This window comes from Phasianus colchicus, chromosome 5, assembly GCF_987193195.1.
Source record: "Phasianus colchicus chromosome 5, bPhaCol1.hap1.1, whole genome shotgun sequence".
Lineage (NCBI taxonomy): Eukaryota > Metazoa > Chordata > Aves > Galliformes > Phasianidae > Phasianus > Phasianus colchicus.
Genome location: NC_143440.1, coordinates 31,353,481 through 31,374,998, shown reverse-complemented (window position 1 = coordinate 31,374,998; position 21,518 = coordinate 31,353,481). Strand labels below are relative to the sequence as shown.

Sequence of the window (21,518 nt, the reverse complement as noted above, 5' to 3'; positions counted from 1 at the left end):
AGTGTGCCAGGAATGCCACAGTTACTGGTTCAATGTTGTGTTCAAATTGTTATAATGTACTCACTGCCTAATTGCATACTGGCTTAATATAACTTTGCTTTTGTCTGAGGAAAGAATAAAAATTGTTGTTTACTCTCAGGCAACTTAATCCTTTAAGAAGAAACAAACTCATAGAACCAACCTGTGCTGATTAAATGGAGAGTAAAAGGAGAAAGAATGAATGGCCGTACAACATGAATGCCAGTGTGACTGCCTTTTAATTTCTGCACATAAATCTTTGTAAAATTTTGTAATGATTTTATCATGTTCATTCTCTCAATTGATAAATGTTTTCACTTGGCTGTGCCTTAAAATGGCATAAATTAAAGGAAATTTCAAGATTACTAATTCCTTCCTATCCAACTGTGTACAGATCCTTAAACATAAGGTACTGGAATACCTTGCTGTTTATAGCACTCTTGCCCTTTCAAAGCCCAGAGTAACTCAGACTGAAAGGGACCTTGGGAGTTATTTAGTCTAGCTTTTTTTTTTTTCAAGTGGGATCAACACTGAATTCAGGTGAGAGTGCTCAGAACATACATTGCTGTGAAGTATTCAAAAGGAAATAAAACATTTCTCCATTGAGATATTCTTTTTTTCTGAAAGCTGGCAAAAGAGGGTCTGTGGGGGGGAAAAAAAAGGAAGAGATTCTCTTTGCCAGTAGGCAGAATTTTGTGGAGTATAGTTAATACCCAAGGCTTCCCAGGAGTTTCTTTGACAAGTTTTCCTTGATTTTCAAATCCTTTGATAGCATTCAATAACAATAAACTTACTTTCAACATTTTGTTTCCTTTTGCCAGGTAGTACTGGAAATCAGAACAGATATTTTTAATTACAAATTTAAATTAGAGTTTTCCTTACTATGTTCTAAAATAAAGAATAGTAGAATGGAGCTTTTTTAATGTGAAGGAATATAGTAAAGAGATGTTAATAGAACATTCTAGTTTATGGTGCTGATTTGAATGAAAATAAAATATATGTCTATGTCTATTTGCTGCAAATAAATGCCAACTAAGTTGAAAAAAATACATCAACAAAATTATGTCTTTTGTTGATTTAAAATGGGTTTCACTTTCTCAAAAGTTTTAAAATGTCAATCTTCATATTTTAAGCCAAGAGTTCTGTAATGCCTTGTGACCACAGAGACAGCAGTTTCCCTACAGCAGATGGAATCCTGTTTTGAAATGGGGTGTTCTCATTTCAGCATAGTACTTGGCTCACTGTACTCTGTTGAGCAGAACCTTGATTGTGCTTACATTTGAGCATAAATAAAATGAAGAGCAAGACATGTTTTAGAAATGTTTTTTCTTTAAAAACTATCATAGCCCAGAATTAATACTTGAGATATCATATTTTATTTTGTTGACACACATACAACTAACAATGAAGAAATTTTTTGTGTAGTCTGAGTAGGTAACATTCTAACACATTCAAAAGTCACAGATGACTCATGCAGAAGGATTTGATATCATTTTAATATTACTGCCAACATGTAGCTATCTTAGGGGCTCAAGATGGCATTAGGATGTTGTAATAGTTTAGTAGTAATCATAAAGTTTAGTTAGTTTTTGAGATGATAAGCCATATAGGCCATAAGATGATAGGCCATATAGAGACATAGTTGCTAAATACAAATGTTCATTTGCAGGTTCATATTTTATTGTTACTATTTCCAACTAAGCGCCGCTACTTCTACATAATTTAGATGGGAGCAGAAAATAGGAAGTAAAATTAAAATTACCAGTTTTTTTTTTTTTTTCCACTGTTGGCTACTAGGGTATAGAAATGTATGCAGCAAGGTATGGATTATAGTAAACACACTAGCAAGGTAAGTGTGCTGTATATATCAGTCCTCTGCTCTTATATTTGTCAACTTTGCATCTTTTTCTTTGCTTAAATTGCTGCAGCAGATGGCAGTACTTTTAGCACAGTAACAATGTCCAACACTAAGAGATACCATTTGAATGTGCATACACAGATTAGTCTTATTAAATGTTGAGCAGTAAAGTTATCTAAGCATTTTTAAGAGTAGACAAACAAGCTCTTGAAGTATCAAGGGCATTTTTCTACAAGAAGACTGTTGAAAAATCATTCTGAAGTTAATTATTTCTTTGTCTCATTCAGTCTGCCATTCCTTACCTTCTTTCTCTTATGTAGGAATTCTCCCATTTTCAAAATCTTGCCCTGCTAGTGCATTAAACAACTTGTGAAAACTGCTGATCTTTGTCAGCTTTGCCCCCCAAAGTTCTTTTATTCCATTTGTTCCTTTTTTTTTTTTTCATTACTGTTGTTATTTTCCCTTAGACAACTTCCAGACTGTGATGTGATTTGTTTTTTTTCCAGCTTGATTCATTTGTGGCCTTAGGGAGGTAAACAAAAATAGACTGTGAGGAGAGGGTGTTGGAGGAGAAAAAGATTGGATGTTTTGCTGCAAAGATACAAATATCTTACAGATCATATTTCTTACTACCTTTTCTTTTTTTCATCATCCGATATAATACTCTTTTTATAACTTATACTTCTAATAGCACTTAGAAAATACACCCTCTCTTCTCACAGTACTATCAAATTACTTGGCTAAAATCCTGGAGAAGCTAGACAGAGTGCAAAGAGCAAAATTTCACAGAGAGGAATTTATGCTCTGTTGTTTAAAGTGAAAACAGCCTTCAGGGTCTCAGGAACATTCTGAAATGTGATATTTATTTTTTTATTTATGTTTAGTGTAATCTGAAAGAACCAGTATCACTTTAGTGTTAACAAACGATACCTTAATTCATATTGCTTGTTTCTTGACACAGCTGTAATACTTGATGAAAATGCTTTGATCATCAGGGTGCTGTGTAGAGATAATTAATTGCTGATGATTAATGAACTTGTGCTATTTCCTTGTATTCTTCATTATTTAGTGGCCCCACGGTAAATATTTATTGAAATTGTTCATCTTTATCTGTATGTGGTAATGCAATCCACATAAATATGGTGTGACATGATTTCCACATAGTCTTTATATTGTAATGGTATCCCCAAGGAATACATTGTAATTTCATTCTACTTCATCTTGATGTTATTATGAGGTTTCAACTAAAATTATTGTTGAAAGATGACAGCTAGATTGCATTCAAATGAAAATGGATTAGCACAGTTACAGTGGATCATCTTTTACTCCACAGATGTTGAACATTCGCTGAACAGAAAATTTGTTATAAGTGTGATTTATCAATGTCTAGCCTTTTTTCTTTTCTTAGCAAGAAATTAGCAACCATTTACACCTCAGTCTATCAGAGAACTTGAAATTATAGAAAAGAATTAACCTAATACTCATTTTCTGTTTAATAGCAAACATATACATACATCCAAAATTTGCCATTACACAATTTGCTGCATATTATTGTCCTTATTCCCAAACTCAGTTTTGAAAGGAAAACTGTGTTATTGAAAAAAATAAAAAAATAAATAAATAATTGCTCACTTTTATGATCCTGGACATAAAAATTTTACTGGATGTTCCAATCAAGCATTGAAGTGGATTTAAAAGAAATTTGAATGAATCCAGCTCCTCTTACAAAGAGAATGAATGTTAAAACACAACAAATGTAAAAAATAAAGAAATGCAAAAAAATATGTTTAAAATCCAAGTCTTACTGATTTTTTTCTTTGCTGATTGTTGGATTATGGAGCCATCATTCCAAGTGTATTTTTTATCTGCATATACTAGTTATAAGCATAAATGTAGCTAGTATAAAAGTATTTTGATTAAATTTTAAAATGTTTCTGCTTATTTTTTTCTAATTATTTAAGCTAGAATTTGAAAAGCATAATACAGTGTTCTTCAGACTACTAAATTGAGATTTTAACAAAATCAGTAATCACTGATGAGCTTAGGTAAAATGGTTAGGTTAGTTTAATAATTTAATTTTTTTAATACATATTTACTTTGCAATGGATTTTACTTGATGTTTCTTGCTCCAGAAGTTATGGTGGTATTCCAAGTTTGAAGTGATTTTTAAACAATTAGAATCTGAATAGTTTTGTACAGACGGTTAGAAATTTTGTGAAATAGACTTTTAGCTGCATCTTAACAGCACAGATATCATAAACGTTATTGTTCGATGTTGGAATGTGATCATGTTAAAATTCAGTGGTTTATTCTGCCTCAGTATACAAATTATATGCCAACTTCTATTTTATGTTCATAGGAACTAAAAGAAAAGCAAGATTCTACTCTTAAACGTGATATTGATGGAATGGGAGTCCCAGAAATAAAATACGGTGATTCAGTCTGTTTTATTCAACATGTAGCCAGTGCCTTATGGTTGACTTATAAAGCACCAGATGCTAAATCAGCACGCTTAGGTCTCCTGAAAAGAAAGGTAATGATTCTGCCTTTTCATTATTTGTTTTTTTATTCTTTGTTGAATTAATGTTACTCGTGTAACAATTTTGCTCTGTCCTGTTTTCTTTTTTATCATCCTGACAGTGTGACTGTAGTGGGATTAATTTATTTGTGCTATTTTATTTTACACAGTGAATGCTTTCACTGTAAAAATGGTGTCAGTTAAGAATATTAAGACCAGGTTGGATGTGGCTCTGGGCGGCCTGGTCTACTGGTTGGTGACACTGCACATAGCAGGGAGGGTTGAAACTAGATGGTCATTGTGATCCTTTTCAACCCAGAAAATTAAAACAAAAAACAAACAAACAAAAAAAAAACGAACAGGACCAAATATAAGTTTGCAACTAAGAAATATGCTTAGCTATTTTCTTACCAGAAGAAATGTTAAATTTGGGCTAAGCACACATTTCTTAAGGAATATGAATCATAGAATTGCTCAGGTGGAAAAGACCTGTCGGATCACTGAGTCCAACCACAACCTAGCCAAACTATCCTAGCTAACAACTCTCAATGAACAATATTCTGTGAAATTTTAAAATGTAATTGTGATGATGTAACAAGGACCTTGAATTTTAGATGTTTTCTGGGAAAGTACTGAAAAAATGTACTGTAATCTGTTACCAGTCTTAATAAGCTAATTAAAAAAAAATAATTTTCATTTGTTATTCATAAAGTAAATTGGCATGATCAGAGTATTTTAATTTTATCTGAACTGAAACTTATGCACGCTATGATTATATTTTTCATATCTTCAATCTTTATTTATTGATATTGTAGCCACTTGGAAAAATTCAAGCTTTGTACAAAATTATATTTTATTTGTTTCTAACAGTATCATGTGAAGATTTTTTTTCTAGGATCTAATTTCTGTTTCAGCATTGCTTGTTGCTGCAGAATTGTCTTTCTTTATATCTTAAGTTGGATGTCAGTTTCTTATCCTGGGCAAATGTTAGCAGAAGAAAAAAACAAGTGGTACTAGTGATTATTCAGTTTCGTGTTTAAAACTGAAATAATATACAATAAAGCTTCAATTTTAACAGTTTTTAATTCTCCTATCATGTTTATCATGTCAGGCTTGTTGTCAAGTTATTTTTTTAAAAACTTTAAAGGTGATCTTATCAGAACATGAAAAATCAGTAGATAAATCTGCAGTTTGGATTTCCTTTTAAACATCATCATCTTTTTAAACATAGTTTTATTTTAGAAGTTCTCTAATGTTTCTATTAATCTAAAACAATAAAAAGAATGGTCCAAATGGTCCAACTCAATGAGCTGAAAATCAAACAAAGGTGACAAGGGGCCTACCTTGGGTGAATAAGTAGCCCCTGATAAACTTGGTTCTGAAAGAGAAGCATATAAAAAATAGCTGAGGAGGAATACAGAGACACTGTCTAAGCATGCAGGCTTGGATTTAGGAAATGCAAAGCCTGTCCACAGTAAGATTTGATAAGCATACATAGGACAACAAATGGCTTCTTTAGATACACCAACAGCAAAGTGCAGATAGGGAAGAACATGAGCTGAATTGGACCAGGTGCCTAGTGACCAAGGATGTGGAAATGACTTCAATACTTAGTTTCTTCTTTGCCTTAATCTTTACTGATAAGATTTGCATTCAACAATCCCAGATCTCTGAGATCAGTAAGAAACTGCAGAACCAAATTTATCCTCAGTGGAGGAAGATCAAGTTAGCGCTCATTTAAGCAAAGTGGAAGTATGTAAGACTGGAATTGGATAGTATGCAACATGAGGGCAGAAAGATGTTGTTGATGTCATTGCAAAGCATCCCTACATAATCTTTGGAATGTCATGGCAATTGGTAACAGTTCCTGATGACTGAAAGAAAACAAATGTTTCTCCTGTCTTCAGGAAATACAAGAAGAATTTCATCATCCTCACTTAAATTTTTACCAGCGATGAACAACAACTGTCATGCCATGCTTGTAAAAGTCTATATCAGTATAGGTGATCAGGCTGTGAGCTGTTTACAAGCAAGGCACGATCATGTTATTGATAGGAAAATATTGCCATCTTAAATTGGCCTGAATATATTCAAGTCGGAAATGCTATCTTCTTCTCTGGCATGACTCTGGATGTTCAAGCCTTCAGTTTAGTGTTGGGTGTAGTGGTCAGAGTTGCTGGTTTGTTCAAGTTCCAGGAAATCTAGAAAGATCACCTTTTTCCTATGCCAGAAGAGAGTGTGCAGCACTGCAGGTTACATCTTCATCTGTTTCTTCAGTGGAAAATTTGCATGTGGCCATTCCATGGTCTGTTGTTTTGATTCCAGCTCATACTGGCTGTACCACATCTTTATCAACGGTAATGATGCAATCCAGGAAATTGTCACCTTCAGCCTGATATTGGTTTAGTAGCTCCTGATAAACTTACATACAGTGTTCTTTCTGTTCCTGTGAGACCATTTATGCGACTCACCTGGCACAACCTTTTTCAATACTCCAAAGTTACCACCATTGTTTCCAACATATGCAAGCTGATATTCAGCTCTGTACGCAGTTCTTTGATCATAATCCACCAATTCGTGTGAATGTGTTGATCAAGTCATTTTTCATTTTGTGGTGTGACAGCTGCGTATTGCTGTCTGGAATATGGCTTTTCTTTTGCGTTGCCATCACTACTGCTGGAATGGATCACCAATTGCCTCACTGTGCTCACATCCACTGTTTGGTCTCCACAAAAGTTCAGCAAGCACTGACTAATGTGAATGGGTGTAATTTTTTTCTGAATGAAGGAATTAAATTGCACATCTTTGCTTCATATGCACTTCTATGTCAGATGCTATTCTGTCAGAGTGCCTGTTTGCTGCCATCTGTCTCATGGCAACATGGAATATTGGTGGGAAGGTTCAGCTTATTCTGCCATGCCACTAATATCTGCCTCTGACTTTATGAACCAATATAATAAAATAGAAGGCATTACTTTAGGAGCAGCCATTTGTGTATACATTTGCATACATGTCCATTGCAAGATTGTAGTAAGCAAGATCTTGGTTTTAATTTCTCTTTTCAGGAATGATTGAAGAAGGAATCAGTGTAGGAAGTCTAGAATAGCAATAATCTGTAAAATAATAAATTAGGAAGAAATTCTAATCCTTGCATGTGTGAAAGCACAATTGTGTTTACCTGCTATTTTCATTAATCCTTAATAAAAGGAAGAAAAATTGCTGCTTAATATTGCTGTCAGGTCACCATGAGTATTTTAGATACCACTGATCTTATAAAACATCTTTTTTCTATTGATTTCGCTCTTTAAAAAGCCTTTCAACTTTTTTAAGCATTTAAAATTTTCTTTGAGCAAATATGATCTTTACTCAGTATATTGTTAGCAAATATGTATTTTTTGTGTTACTTAATGGAGCGGTCCCAGAAAATATGCGTAACTGGCATTTTTTTTCTTTAAGGTAATATATTATTAAAAAAAAAAAAAAAAAAAAAAAAAAGCTACTGCCTTGAAAAACACCATGATCTCATTTAGTTATACAACGTTACAACATAAGTGGTCACATAAGGACAGTACTTGGCTGGTTTTGTTCATTCTTCTCAATAGCATGACTGACAAGAGAAATTCTGTAGCACAGCCATTTAATGTTTCCTTAGTACAAGATTTATTCACATTATAACACTTTCTTCCTTTTCTATTCCTACGATGACGATGGGATTCTGTCTTCCCAGTGTCCCATTCTGTTTCCTGCTTAGTAAGAAGACTAAATCTTTTGTGACTACATGGTATTGGAAGTAAATTGCAAGGTGTGGCAGCATTACTGTCCTGTCTGTGAAAAGTTTCGTTTCTCTAACATCCTTTCCAGAATGTGGAGCTACATGAAACAGAATGTGGAATCCATATTACATTGCCAAGTGTTTTATTATTAGTTCTGATGGGAAGAAACATTCTTCAGTTACTGTTCATTTAAGAAACAGGAATACCCCTTGCTGTGTTAACTGTGTTATTTCAGATAACAAACTCATGTACAGCATGACCATATATAAAAGAAGTTCTTGAAAAGAAATAAATATGACTGATAAATAAATCATTCCCTTTAAGGTAAAATTATCAAGATAGTTATTCAAAAATGTCTTCCAAGTGTTCTACATCATATTTCCACAGTTTCTGGAGTGCAGATAATCTCATAAAGTATCCCTTTACAGAGCTCGTATTTCATTCTTACAAAAGTAGTATAGAATTTTAATGATTCAAAATGATCAAGGCTTATTTTAGTGAGTTCACAGAATCACAGAATTGCCAGGGTTGGAAGGGACCTCAAGGATCATGAATCTCCAACCCCCCTGCCACATGCAGGGCCACCAACCATTCCACCTAATGCTAGACCAGACTGCCCAGGGCCCCATCCAATCTGGCCTTGAACACCTCCAGGGACGGGGCATCCACAACCTCCCTGGGCAGCCTGTTCCAGTACCTCACCACTCTCTCCATAAAAAATTTCCCCCTGACGTCCAACCTAAATCTCCCTTCCCTCAGCTTAAAACCATTTCCCCTTGTCCTGCTGTCAAAAATTTGACTTTTTTGTCAAAAAGTTGTCTAAAATTTTGCCAGATTTTTGTGGAATATTGGATATTTAGTTAAAGGAAAAATTGAAAAGATATCTGCTGTTGCTTTAAGTTCAATTCTAGTTCTATTAAGAATCCAACATAATGAGTAGAGAATAGTTAGATGAATAGTTAATAGTAAATGTCGTTGCTCCTTTAGCTGTGTTGTGATTATCATAATGTTTATTACTACAGCTTGATTTTCTTGTTAGTAATCTTCTTGTGCATTAGTCTTGTAGTGGATTATGCTTTAAGTAGTGAAGATCTTTCCCTGACTCTCAGAATATAGAAATAATGACATTTCTTCTTTCAAATGGAAAACAAGTATATAAACTTAGCAAATTTCAGGAGTATGAAGGTAAATAAAAATGTAATCTCTGAATAACTCTTATTTCAAACTGACAAATTTGTATTTAATAAATAGATATTCACATAAACTAAGAACCAAGTAGTAGCTACTACTATATGTCTTTAGTGTTTTCGGTACAATATGTAAAAAAAATTTATTTTGAAAAAGAACTTTTAAAGCATCAAAGGTTTTTAAAATCACGTTTGTGGTTGTTATTGACTTTCAATAGGTTATATTACACCAGGAAGGTCATATGGATGATGGTCTAACATTACAAAGATGTCAACATGAAGAATCACAGGCTGCTCGAATCATTCGCAATACTACAAGCTTATTCAGCCAGTTTATAAGGTAGTTGTTATCATCTTGTATACAATATTTTTTGTTTGTTGTAAGTATTCTGAAATGAGAAGAATGTCTGTAACAAAATTCTTATTTCCTGTTTCCAAATATTTGTATTTAGAAGAAATGATTTTTTTTTTAACTTTATCATTTTGATAATTATTGCTATTAAATAGATAAATCTCAGCTTAACAAAGATCCTTTGGATGTACCTTGAAACTAGACGTAAACTGGGCCATAATCTAGTTTAAATAATAGATCTAAATTATATTAGCAAAGATTTTACAGTAGCTAGAAATTGAGAATATTCAGAAAAGGATTTTGTATTTTTCTTGGTAAACAAAATACTGTATTTAACTGTATTCACATTTGTCAAAATATTTGAAAGTAAAATAGATGGTTACTACTAAAAGCTACAAGTCCTTGCAAATGAACAATAGAAGGAAATACAAAGTAGATCTCTGGAGGGAGATCATCTTATTTCTTTTCAACATCTTGGCAGCAACATTTTATTTGTACTTTTTTAGTTACCCATCCTGTTGAATTCTCTGTCACCTTGGTGGTTACCTGGAAGACTTAAAGACCAAAGGGGCAGTCCTCTCTTATGAACCTTATGCTGCGTCATAGATTATACGCAGTAAGAACAGTTAGGGCAAAAGGCTAAACATCAGCCAAGAAGAGAAAAATAGCAACTTCTTCACTCATTTCTGTCGTGTAGATGATTATATGAGCATTCCTAAGTCTTTAGTTTAAACCAATACATTCATACTCATTGAAATAAATTTAAGGATATTCAAAGTCAATAAGACTTTATTCAGAGTCAGTAAGACTCTTTGCATATTAGCAGAGAGACAGTAACTATTATCTGATTTGGTTATTTTTTTCCTTAGTGGGAACAACAGAACAGTATCACCCATTGCCCTGCCTGTTGAGGAGATGGCTCAGACTCTGCAAGACCTGATCAAGTACTTCCAGCCTCCTGGAGAAGACCTGGAACATGAGGATAAGCAAAACAAGCTTCGGTCCCTCAAAAACAGACAAAACCTATTCAAAGATGAGGTAGAGAGAGATAACTTGTTACATTACATTAGTTTTATGTAGGTAGTGTTTTATGTATGTAGTGTCACAAACGTTCAGAACAATTTAAACACAGTCATTTTTACACATCATTTATAATGTAAAGTTGCATAGTTTATGTGTATATAGTAAGACTGTAATGCCATATAATAACTTTCTGTTCTGTATTTTTCATGTAAACACTTTGCACAAGCCACAAATTCTATCTAATAAAATTTGATCTTAATACTTATAGGCATCCTTAATCAGATGTCAGCATTAACAGAAATACTGTGTTTAAAAAAAAAATATTTTTTTTCCTATACATGTACACATGCTGGATGCCTGAAATGAATAATAAAACTTAGATGAATCATAGATGGTACTTCTGATGTCTTTTCCACCAAGGCATGAGACAAGAAATCTTTATGTCTAGAAGTTGGGAGAAGACTACTTTTAGAGGAGGATGTATGTTACATAATTGTAGAATTGCTAATTTCTGGAAACAAAGTTGTGCTTCTTTTTAAATTTTTCTTTTCTTTTTTCTTTTTAAATTTGGAGACACACTAATTCCTTGCAAGTTTTCAGTACCATTTCAGTCTAAAATCAAACTAAAGTTAAAAAAAATTGTTCTAGTGTTTTAACTCGTTTTACAGATATTTTATTGACTAGCAAAATTTCCACCCGTATTAATCAAATAAAATTCCTTTGTGTATAGACTTTTTTTTTTTCTATGTAAGGAAGATACTACATATAAAATAAATATTTTCAAAAATTGTAATACCCTTTATTGTCAGCTTTGTTTATTCCTTACCCCATATACTCTCAGCAGAGGAAGGGGTGATATAAAATCCTTCTCCAACATAGATAATTTCGACTTAGGAAAATATACGTTCTGATCTTGTGAACACAGTTTTCTTGTTTTTTGTGTGTTTGCTTGCTTGCTTGCTTTTTAAACAAGGATTATGCTTTTTCATATACAGTAAAAAAAATAAATTGTTAAAAGGACATCCTATGCTTATTTCACATGTAGATGACTTTCCTCTCTCTTATGTGTGTCTAGGGAATGCTGGCACTGGTTTTGAATTGCATTGATCGTTTAAATGACTACAACAGTGCAGCTCATTTTGCAGAAATTGCAAGAGAAGAAAATAGTACAGCATGGAAAGAAATTTTAAATCTCCTTTATGAGCTGCTTGGTAAGTTCTTCAATTAAAATGTTTAAGTTAAAAAAAGAAATATATATATATATATATATATATATGTATAGGATATAGGATGTATATTCTACTCACTGCTTCACTGCCAAAGAATGTTTTGTATGCTATTCATTCTGTCACATCAGTTGTAAAATTTCTTCCATGTACTTACTGACTCAAATTACAGAAAATAGAGGTTGTTGAGCAATGTTATGATGGAAAAATTAAATTCCAGCTAGAAAAATAAAATGATGCAACATGCCAAATTCATGTTTTTTTCATTATTATTACTTGTGGTATGTGAGCTGACATGAATTATTATTTCTAATATTTAGAAAAACTGGAAAATGTTTTCTGTTTATGAAGATGAAGAGAAACTTAAAAGTAATATTCAGAATTCATAGGTTTATAGAATCCATTTTTTCACTTGAGGCTTAGATTCAAGTATTAATAAAAAGAATTACATCAAATAAAAAATAAAATATTATTTTCAATTTCAATGCCAGGTTTTCTAGAGTGAGCTGCTCTGGTGTTACAATAGGACCAAAATTCTATGGCAGAGAAGTACGTGCATCTACTGTTAAGTTCCTCATATAGGAGAATCTTGTCTTCTGGTAGAGTTGTAGATGCATTTCAATTTAATGAAAAAACAGTCTCAACCGTAGTAAAATAAACAAGTCAAAAGTTACAGCAAGAATAAAACAAAGTAGGAATAGAGCTTTGAAATGTGAGATTGACAAGAAACATGAGTAGCTCAGTAAGTAAGCTGCTTCTGTTGAAGTCTTTTAAGTGCTTAAGAAAGTAATGAAATATTATTGTCTGAATTTTAGTGCAGTTTTAAGAGTTCAAAGAAAAGTATTTTGGAAAAGAAAACCTTTGTTCTTTGTAGTACTTTTCTGATATTGTCTCGATTTTCTTCTGCAGGTGCATTTTGAACACAGGTGTTCTGTCATAATAAATATTAATTTTTCAAACAAAAATCTTTGGTTATCTACAAAATGCTATTTGTTTTATTTCTACAATCAGTAATAACTTCTAGAAGAAAAAATTCTCAATTGCTTAGTAGTAATGAAGTTTCAAATAGCATTGTGTTCTATGCTTCTGAAGACTGAAAGCTATCAATTCTATAACATTTTTATTCAAAAGTTTGGCTAAAGAACAGTATTGAACCTGTACATGAATGCAAACTTATGCATATGGTCTTCCTATTCATTGGTAGGAAATATAAATCTTTCAGCCTTTGATTATGTCATAATATGTTGATAGTTGCATGAAATAAGGGTGTTAGATAATTTCTATTACTAACCAGTGGTAGGAGTTTAATTCTGCTTTACTCAGTAGGGCTTCTGTGAACTGAAAAAAAAAAAAAAACAACAGCAAACTTCATGATCTTTAGATGTTATGTTAGTTGTTGATACTCAAATGAAAATCTTAATTATTTGTTAACATCGCTCTTAGGTTATTGTCGCCTTTAGGATGTGTTAGTTTGTTAAGTTATTATGGAAGTGTAGAAATATATATGATCAACATTAATGATTTTGAAAAAGAAATCTACTGTTTCAAAATTATATCTTGTGTGGGTTTTTTAGCTGCTCTCATTCGTGGCAACAGAAACAATTGTACTCAGTTTTCCAGTAACCTTGATTGGCTAATAAGCAAATTGGACAGATTAGAATCTTCCTCAGGTAAGACTTATCAGTGTGAATTAACTATCAATACAGCATACGCAGATGTCATGCATGAGTAGTCACCAGAGTAATTTTGCTTGAAAATAGCATGCAATAGAGAAAAACAAAGTGCACAAACCTCTGTATCTCCACTGCTTTTTTTTTTTTAAATGAGCAAAATGTTATATTTAAGCACTTTCATGTGACTGTTTTGTTCCATTCGTTTGCTATGTGCAGTATCACATCCTATCAGACTATTGTCTCGTTACTATCAGGTAAGAACAGAGTTGCTTGTAGATACAAATGCAAATAACATAAACATATAGAAATTTCTTTTTGTATGAGATGTTCAAAAAAAAATCAACCGATGCCATTTTCCCCAGTAATACCTTTATCTCTCTTATTGAAAGGAAGAATTTATACTTGCATTTTCTCTTTAAATTGGGCTATTTTCAAATAAACTAGTAAGTGCTTCATAATGCATTTATGTCTTCACATCTTCATACTTCACATCATAGTCATATCAGTAACAAGTGGTTTTATTCTCTTTTTAGACTGTAGAAGAGATTATCTCTTAAGATACTCTGCTGTTTACTGTTTTTGGACAGTATTTAGTTGTGCAGATTATTAATGACAACATTATTACTGTGATCTTCTTTCAGGTATTTTGGAAGTGTTGCACTGTATTCTGATTGAAAGCCCAGAAGCTTTAAATGTAATAGCTGAGGAGCATATAAAATCTATTATTTCACTGTTGGACAAGCATGGGCGCAATTACAAGGTATGTTTGGAGAAACTAAGGATGTTTTGATAGTTAGAGGGAAAAAATAAAACAATCAGGGAAATATCTATTTGGAGATAAGTAGTACTTGCACCTTTAAACAAATAAAACAAAGTTGAAGTGTGTCTACAATATTGCTTTGTTGAGATTTAAAAAAGAAACTTATGTACTTGTTTTTTTGTTTCAAGTAGGGCAAATATGCCTGACATAATCATAGGTAATTAAGAAATATTGATAACCAGTCAAAACTAGTTGTATCTATGATTTTGTATTAGCTGGTTTCTGTAAGCATCCGGACAGAGTAAACTCTGCTTTGTGACCCAGAGTTCTGCAGACCTACTCAGAGAACAAGAATGACTGACACAAATGTTCTGTACTGCATCTGCTTACGTTGGGCAGCAGTTTCCAAAGTCATAATCATCAGTGTAAACATGATGCTGTGCCTTGAGGATGGTCTCTAACACTTTACCCCATTTCATCATCATCTCTGAGATGGTGTATCAAAGCTCAAATGCATCTTTAAGAGTCTCTGGATTATTTGTTTGTCTGTAATGAGAATGTTGTGTCCCTGAGTATTAAGCACCGTGTTCTCTATTTTAAAGGATTTTGCCCACTGTCAACTCTGTTGTAACCATTAATTAGTCAAGTATGTCAATTTCTTACAAAAAAAATCCAAAAAGTTTTAGATATTTCTTAAACTGTTTTGCTTTATAATGAGCTCTTCTAAATGTTTTATTTTTCAAATTCACATGGATTATTTATCATACTGAAAGCATGCTTTCATAACAGATTCATAAACAATCTGAGAATTGCAGCTCAGGAAGTTCTTTGGACCACAGTAAATTTCTCAAAGTATTTCATTTTACCTTTGAAATTTTTAATGAGGTGGAATAGAAAATATATTGTATTGACTTGCAACTGTACTATCTTTGCTTTTTTATATTAGAAAATAAAATACAAAATCTCAAAAGAGGGTTTTTTTGAGGCATTTTGCAAACCCTGTGTTCTGAATGCATTCACAAATTTTTGCTATCCACCACAAGTATTATAGACTATGCAATCTGTATTTAAGAAAAAAAAAAAAAAGATAATCTCCACTATTTTCCTTCCCTTAGATATATTCTGAATATAAATTAACAACTGAATTACAGCATGTACAATAAAAACCATTACCCAACTTTCTTTTGATTTCCTATTTCAGGTTCTTGATGTGCTTTGCTCTCTTTGTGTCTGTAATGGAGTGGCAGTTCGTGCCAATCAAAACTTGATCTGTGACAATCTACTGCCAAGAAGAGACTTACTTTTGCAAACACGTTTGATTAATGATGTGACAAGGTATTGTGAGATAAGTTCATTTTCTTCTAATATAATAATGAACTAAATGTCTTCTATAATTGTAGAACATCCTGTAACCTGAGAAATGTTCTGCAGTTTTCAATATTGAGACACAGACTTTAAGATTTGTTTATATATTAAATTCTTAAAAATCCATTTTTGCTAAGATATGGCAGTTGTCCTGGCAACCATGCTCAGATGAGAATTGTTAATTGATTTTGATTGTTAATTGATTTTGAGATCTGTTTTGACATTAAATGGAAAGTTGAAAGTTGCTTACTTCTCACTCAAAACACAGTATGACTCTATCTAATAATTATGATGGCATATGTAAACATACTGTGTGTGTTTTAAGAGACATTTCCTAGCAGCCTAACTAATGAAGTGCTATCTCAAATCAAATGCTATAAGCAAAATGTGGAAATCTACACTTACATAATATTTACGTATAGTTTATATATATTATATATATATACATACTATAAATAGTAGCATGTAGTATGTATGAAGAAGTTGCCCAGAGAGGTTGTGAATGCCGCATCCCTGGTGATGTTTAAGGCCAGGTTGGTTGGGGCCTGGGCAGTCTGATCTAGTACATGATGTAGCAGCTGGCAACTTTGCCTGCAGCAGATACCTGATGATCCTTGATGTCCCTTCCAACCCAAGCCATTCTATAATTATAAGATTTGTGAAGTGAATTTGACTATTATACAACAATATAACTCATATGCCACATTTTATATATTACACTAACTGGATTATATTTTCTTATTTTAGCATAAGGCCAAACATATTTTTGGGTGTTGCTGAGGGCTCTGCACAATACAAGAAGTGGTACTTTGAATTAATAATTGATCAGGTTGATCCATTTTTGACGGCAGAACCCACCCATTTACGGGTTGGGTGGGCCTCTACTTCAGGTTATGCCCCCTATCCTGGAGGTGGAGAAGGATGGGGTGGCAATGGCGTTGGAGATGACCTATACTCTTTTGGTTTTGATGGCCTTCATCTGTGGTCTGGTAAGTACTTCCTTCAGTTCCATTTATTCTTGTATTCAGGGATTACCAAACTCTGTTTTCAGTACCTTTAAGTGCATACATGCGTGTATGTGCATACATAGTGTACTGATCTATACTGAGCTGTATTCAGAACTTCAGAATACCGTGAAGTTAGAATTTTAGGTCAGGCTGCTTTTCTGAGATTTTAGTACTGAGTTATGCCAGCTGGGCTGTTTAGCAGGTGGTTTTTATTTTCATGATTTTAATTTAAAAATGGCGTTCTCTAGATCAAGACTTAAGTGTATCTGTTAAAAATTGGTGGATGTACTCATCTTAGACAGATTCATTATGTATGGATCTACACAGAGTTATGCTTGTTCACTTTGCACTTACAGTTGAAGTTAAATGACGTTTTCCTTACACACATGATGAATAAACTGAATTTAGATTTCGGTAAATCAGTTCATAAAAGATAATTCTGGCAATTAGAAATTACCACGCAATATTACGCAACATCAAATTAAAACCTGTACTTATGCTCTTTGAAAAAAACATTTTGCATTGAACACTTGAACGAAAACAGTCCTAGCAGAGAAAATTCAAATTTTCTATAAATGCTTTTTAATATCTAGGATACTCAGTTTATATTGCTGTGAAGTGACTAACTGGTTTTTATAAAGCAAGAGGTTAGTGGATTGCAGCAATGGTGTATTTTTTTGCTCTCTTAAGGATCGGTGATATTACATTTGTCGTCTTAATAGCCATTCTTTGCTTATGCAGATTGTAGATGATAGTGGGGTGAGTTAACAGGTAAGTGGACTTGACTGTGCATGCAGTCAGCTAGATTCGAGTGAAAGCTCTAGAAGAACAATAAGTGTTTACAGGAGGGCTCATCTGAGGTATAATAATGCATGCATTAGAATAAGCATTCAGGAAAAAGTAGAAAATAGAAGAAACTTCTAATGATGCTTTAAAGAATGTCCTCTGGTGTGCGCAGTTAACTGGAAAACAGGCTTTGAAAGTGTCTTGTTTGTTTTTGTTTTTTAAATGGTCCTCCACTCCATAAACTCCATGGAAAGGGAAATAGAATATACTCTTTGTAAACAAACAAGTATCTTACAGAACAGAACATATTGACCTGGTCAGTATACAGTGCCATAGAAACAACAAGCAGTGCAGTTATCTAATTCTAAGAATAAAATGGCAACACGGAAGCATAATAGCAGTCATTTTTGATTTCTTAATTTTCCTAACATACTCTAAATAAATTGTATTTCAGAAAAGCAATATCACACACGGCTACAAAATAAGAAAATATTTAAGTACAGAATTATATATCCTAAATTATGTCAGTTACTGTCTTTTCTGTGAAAGCAATGAAAGGACAAAGAAATCGGTAGAAAGTGAAAGAGTTGCTAGAATTTCTCTAAGACTGCACATACTTAATCTAGTTTTATAATGCCACAAAGCAGTGTGAGAGCCCTGGCAATTGTGATCTGTACCTAAGATGTACGACAAACTTGACCGTGTTTATATACCAATGTTTACTAACATTGTGTTATTATTATCTAGGATTGCATTTTCTCTTGCTTACACCTTTTAATAATTCAGAGTGTGTCTGCTTCAAGATAAATTTGAGTTGAAAACTAAATTCATGTTCAAGAATGAGATGGATAAAAAGTTCTGTTCACTCTTTCTCTGGAATGTTCAAGCATTCAGTTGAGATTGCAGAGTTTTGTTTTGGAGGGCACTTAACATTTTGTTTTACCTAGGGTTTTAGCTCTCTGCATGTTCCTGTTTAAAAAATAAAAATAATTAAAATTTGTTCAAAATTCTTTAAAAAATCTCAAGTAAATGTGCAGTTTGTAGCCCCAGCCTGATTTAACAGTTTAGCAAATAAATTTGCAAAATCCTAGCATAGGATTTTTTGTGTAAAAATATCTCTATGTACATACTCATGTTTTTTTTGGGGGGGGGAGAGCTGAGGGGAGAGATGGCGACAGAGAGGTGATAAGTTGAAAAGTATATGCAATAGTTCAATAAATCATTAATACAAAATTAAATGCTAATGGAATCACAATAATATGTTTGGCCATAATCCCAGGTCCAATAAATATAACCTTAAATGTGAGCTCATCTTGTGTGAGCTCATCTTGCCCACGTAGTTAACACTTGTAGTCTATTTGAATGCAGTATTCAAAAGATACTTAGTTAAATTAGTTTATCAGTACACCAGATGAAACAATATTTTTTCATAAACAATTGTTTTGTTGGTTTTTTTTCTACTAATGTTGCTTTCTAGCTGGATTGATTCTGAAACTATTTGTCCTGTTCATAAGTGCAATGTTATAGGCTGATTGCTCAGGAGAACACTACATGCTACACTAAATCATGTGTCTGGTCCTTCCTGTCTTTGGTGGTACTTGATAATAGATGGTCCAAATGAAGGTTAATATAAGCTCCAGGTGTATGGTAATCAAACAGGAGGTTGGAAGGGAACAAAGGGACAAATATTATTCCAGAACATTGGCTGCTGCACTTCACTCTTGTACTTCAAGAGACGAGTATATCAATGTCAGTTTTATCAAAGCAGGGTGCATAATTTACTTTCTCTAAATAAACTTGCATCAGGTTACAGTAGGAACTAAAATGATTTCAGCTGTGCATGTTCTGCCTTCTGAATGGTGTCAGAAACCTCAAGTGCTTTATTCAGTTCATGTACTGTTCTGCTGCACCGGTTTGAATAATCTTAATTCATTCTCTGTTTTTGAAGGCAGAACAATTCATAAAACTTATGAGGGCAAGATCATGTCTTTGTGTCTGAAAACAAAACCTTGATGATGTCTTTGAGAAAATGTATTTATCACTTAATTCTTAAATGCATGCAAGACTGTTCAAATTCTGGTTACTTGATTATTTTCATTCTAGGTCGAGTACCCAGAGCTGTGGCATCTGTGAATCAACATTTGCTGTCGTCCGATGATGTAGTTAGCTGCTGCTTGGATTTAGGTGTGCCCAGCATTTCATTCCGCATTAATGGTCAGCCTGTACAAGGAATGTTTGAAAACTTCTGTACTGAAGGGTTTTTCTTCCCTGTTGTAAGCTTATCAGCGGGTGTAAAGTAAGTACTAGTTAATTGTTCTTCTATTAGCAGTTTTTCACAACAAATGTTATCTGATTTTATATAAAATCTATGCAGTTTTTTTTCTGTTCTGCCAACCATCAGCTAGGAGGGAGGCAGGAAAGTATTGATTTTATCAGGGATCATTTCACCTTAGGGTGAAATGTTGGGCTTATTTGTAACCTGACCAGGTTACAGTGTCTGAAAATCGTTACTATTATGGGTATTTGGTGACTTAGGGGAAATTAATTTTGTCTCATTCCAATTATCAGTGGAAAAAAGGCACACTAGAAACACAGCACCTTATTTGACACTAATTAAAAATTTCATTCAGCATTCTCAGCAGGAGGTTAAAAAAAAAAAAAAAAACCACACTAAACCATTAGTAAAACTGATACCATATTCACAATCGGAAACTAATGTGCTGGTGTGAAGCAGGATTCTTCTTACTGATGTTGCCCATTTCTCACCTGTTTTATAGCTAAAACAATAAAATACAAACCTAAAAAAAAAAAAATCAGAATTTAAAGTTAAAAAGTGAGATAAATCTATCAGAAAATCTGAAGTTGTCATTGTACTTCAGTGGCCAAAACAGTTGTATTGACAGAGCCAATGCATCAATAAGAGTACCCTTGCACTCACTGTTTGTTCTAATATGAACAATTTCTGTTCATCTGTAGCATATTTATTGCTAATACTACCAGGCAGCAATTGTAGGAAGAAAAGTTGTACACAAAATAAAGAATTCTTCAGTATGAAAGGTTGAAACTTCTATCTTTTGTAGGCTGAGCCTAGGAGTTAATTTTTTTTTTAATATATTTGATTTTCAGTCTCTTTAAGACTAAGGTCAGGTAAACTTCAAGCATGCTTTTCGAAATGAAAGATATGAACATTTCTTTTAAAATGAGACAGAAAGCCACGCTTTTTGTCATCGGGATATTAAAAGAGATTCTGCAGAATTAGGACTGTTAAAGCCTGTGTGGAAGCTTAGGGAAATGCAATAAAGAGCAAAGAGGAAACAATTCTCAGCAGGAATTAGACCATCATAAAGAGTAGATGAGATTTAATGGTTTGTTATAACTTAGAAAAATTTATCAAATTGACAGGAAACAACATCAAACTGTTGTATGAGAGTCTTTTCCTTTCATTTTTTTCTTTGTCTTTTGCCTACTTAGAAAGTCAGAGTGCTAGTTCTTAAAATAAAATTGACCTCCTTTTTATTCTTAAGTTATTACAGTCTGCTTGGAGATTAGAGGTCTAAATTCAAAGTTGTCATGTCAGATATTGAGCTACATTGGGATCATTAAAATGTTTAAAGTAAATTATTAATGAAATTAGAAGGTATAGGAAATAGTATATTTCTTGTGGACATTGAACCATTTCAGATATTTGTGCTTATGAACATCTTGTTTGGGAAAACTTGCAAGTCATGCTCTATCTCCTCTCTTTAAAAATATTAATGAAGTCTACTGTTTATGAACTAGGTTGATCTGATAGTTCTAGTATTTCTAGAATTATAAGTAAAAAGTTGTAAACCTCTGGTTATCCCATCACAAGAAATGCATGCACTGTTAAATTTCATAGTTGTTTACCTCTATTGTTGGCCTACATGAGGACCTAACTATGAAGTTGAATTGTTTCACACTTTTTTTTTCCTGGTATGTTCTTAAATTTAA

General features: G+C 33.1%; 1 protein-coding gene across 16 annotated transcripts in view; it reads left to right on the top strand.

Annotated features, from left to right (window-relative positions):
- The window catches only part of RYR3 (ryanodine receptor 3), a 202,157-nt gene that overhangs the window by 63,457 nt on the left and 117,182 nt on the right, over window positions 1–21,518 (top strand). For 11 of the 16 annotated variants that reach the window (XM_090141242.1, XM_090141234.1, XM_090141246.1 and 8 more), the window contains 9 exons: window positions 4,236–4,409; window positions 9,573–9,697; window positions 10,576–10,744; window positions 11,805–11,940; window positions 13,530–13,625; window positions 14,270–14,388; window positions 15,590–15,723; window positions 16,501–16,742; window positions 19,650–19,842. In XM_090141242.1, the coding sequence (XP_089997368.1) occupies window positions 4,236–4,409; window positions 9,573–9,697; window positions 10,576–10,744; window positions 11,805–11,940; window positions 13,530–13,625; window positions 14,270–14,388; window positions 15,590–15,723; window positions 16,501–16,742; window positions 19,650–19,842 (1,388 nt within the window). The remainder of the gene's footprint in view (window positions 1–4,235; window positions 4,410–9,572; window positions 9,698–10,575; window positions 10,745–11,804; window positions 11,941–13,529; window positions 13,626–14,269; window positions 14,389–15,589; window positions 15,724–16,500; window positions 16,743–19,649; window positions 19,843–21,518) is intronic. The other 5 variants (XM_090141245.1, XM_090141240.1, XM_090141235.1 and 2 more) reach the window with 1 other exon arrangement.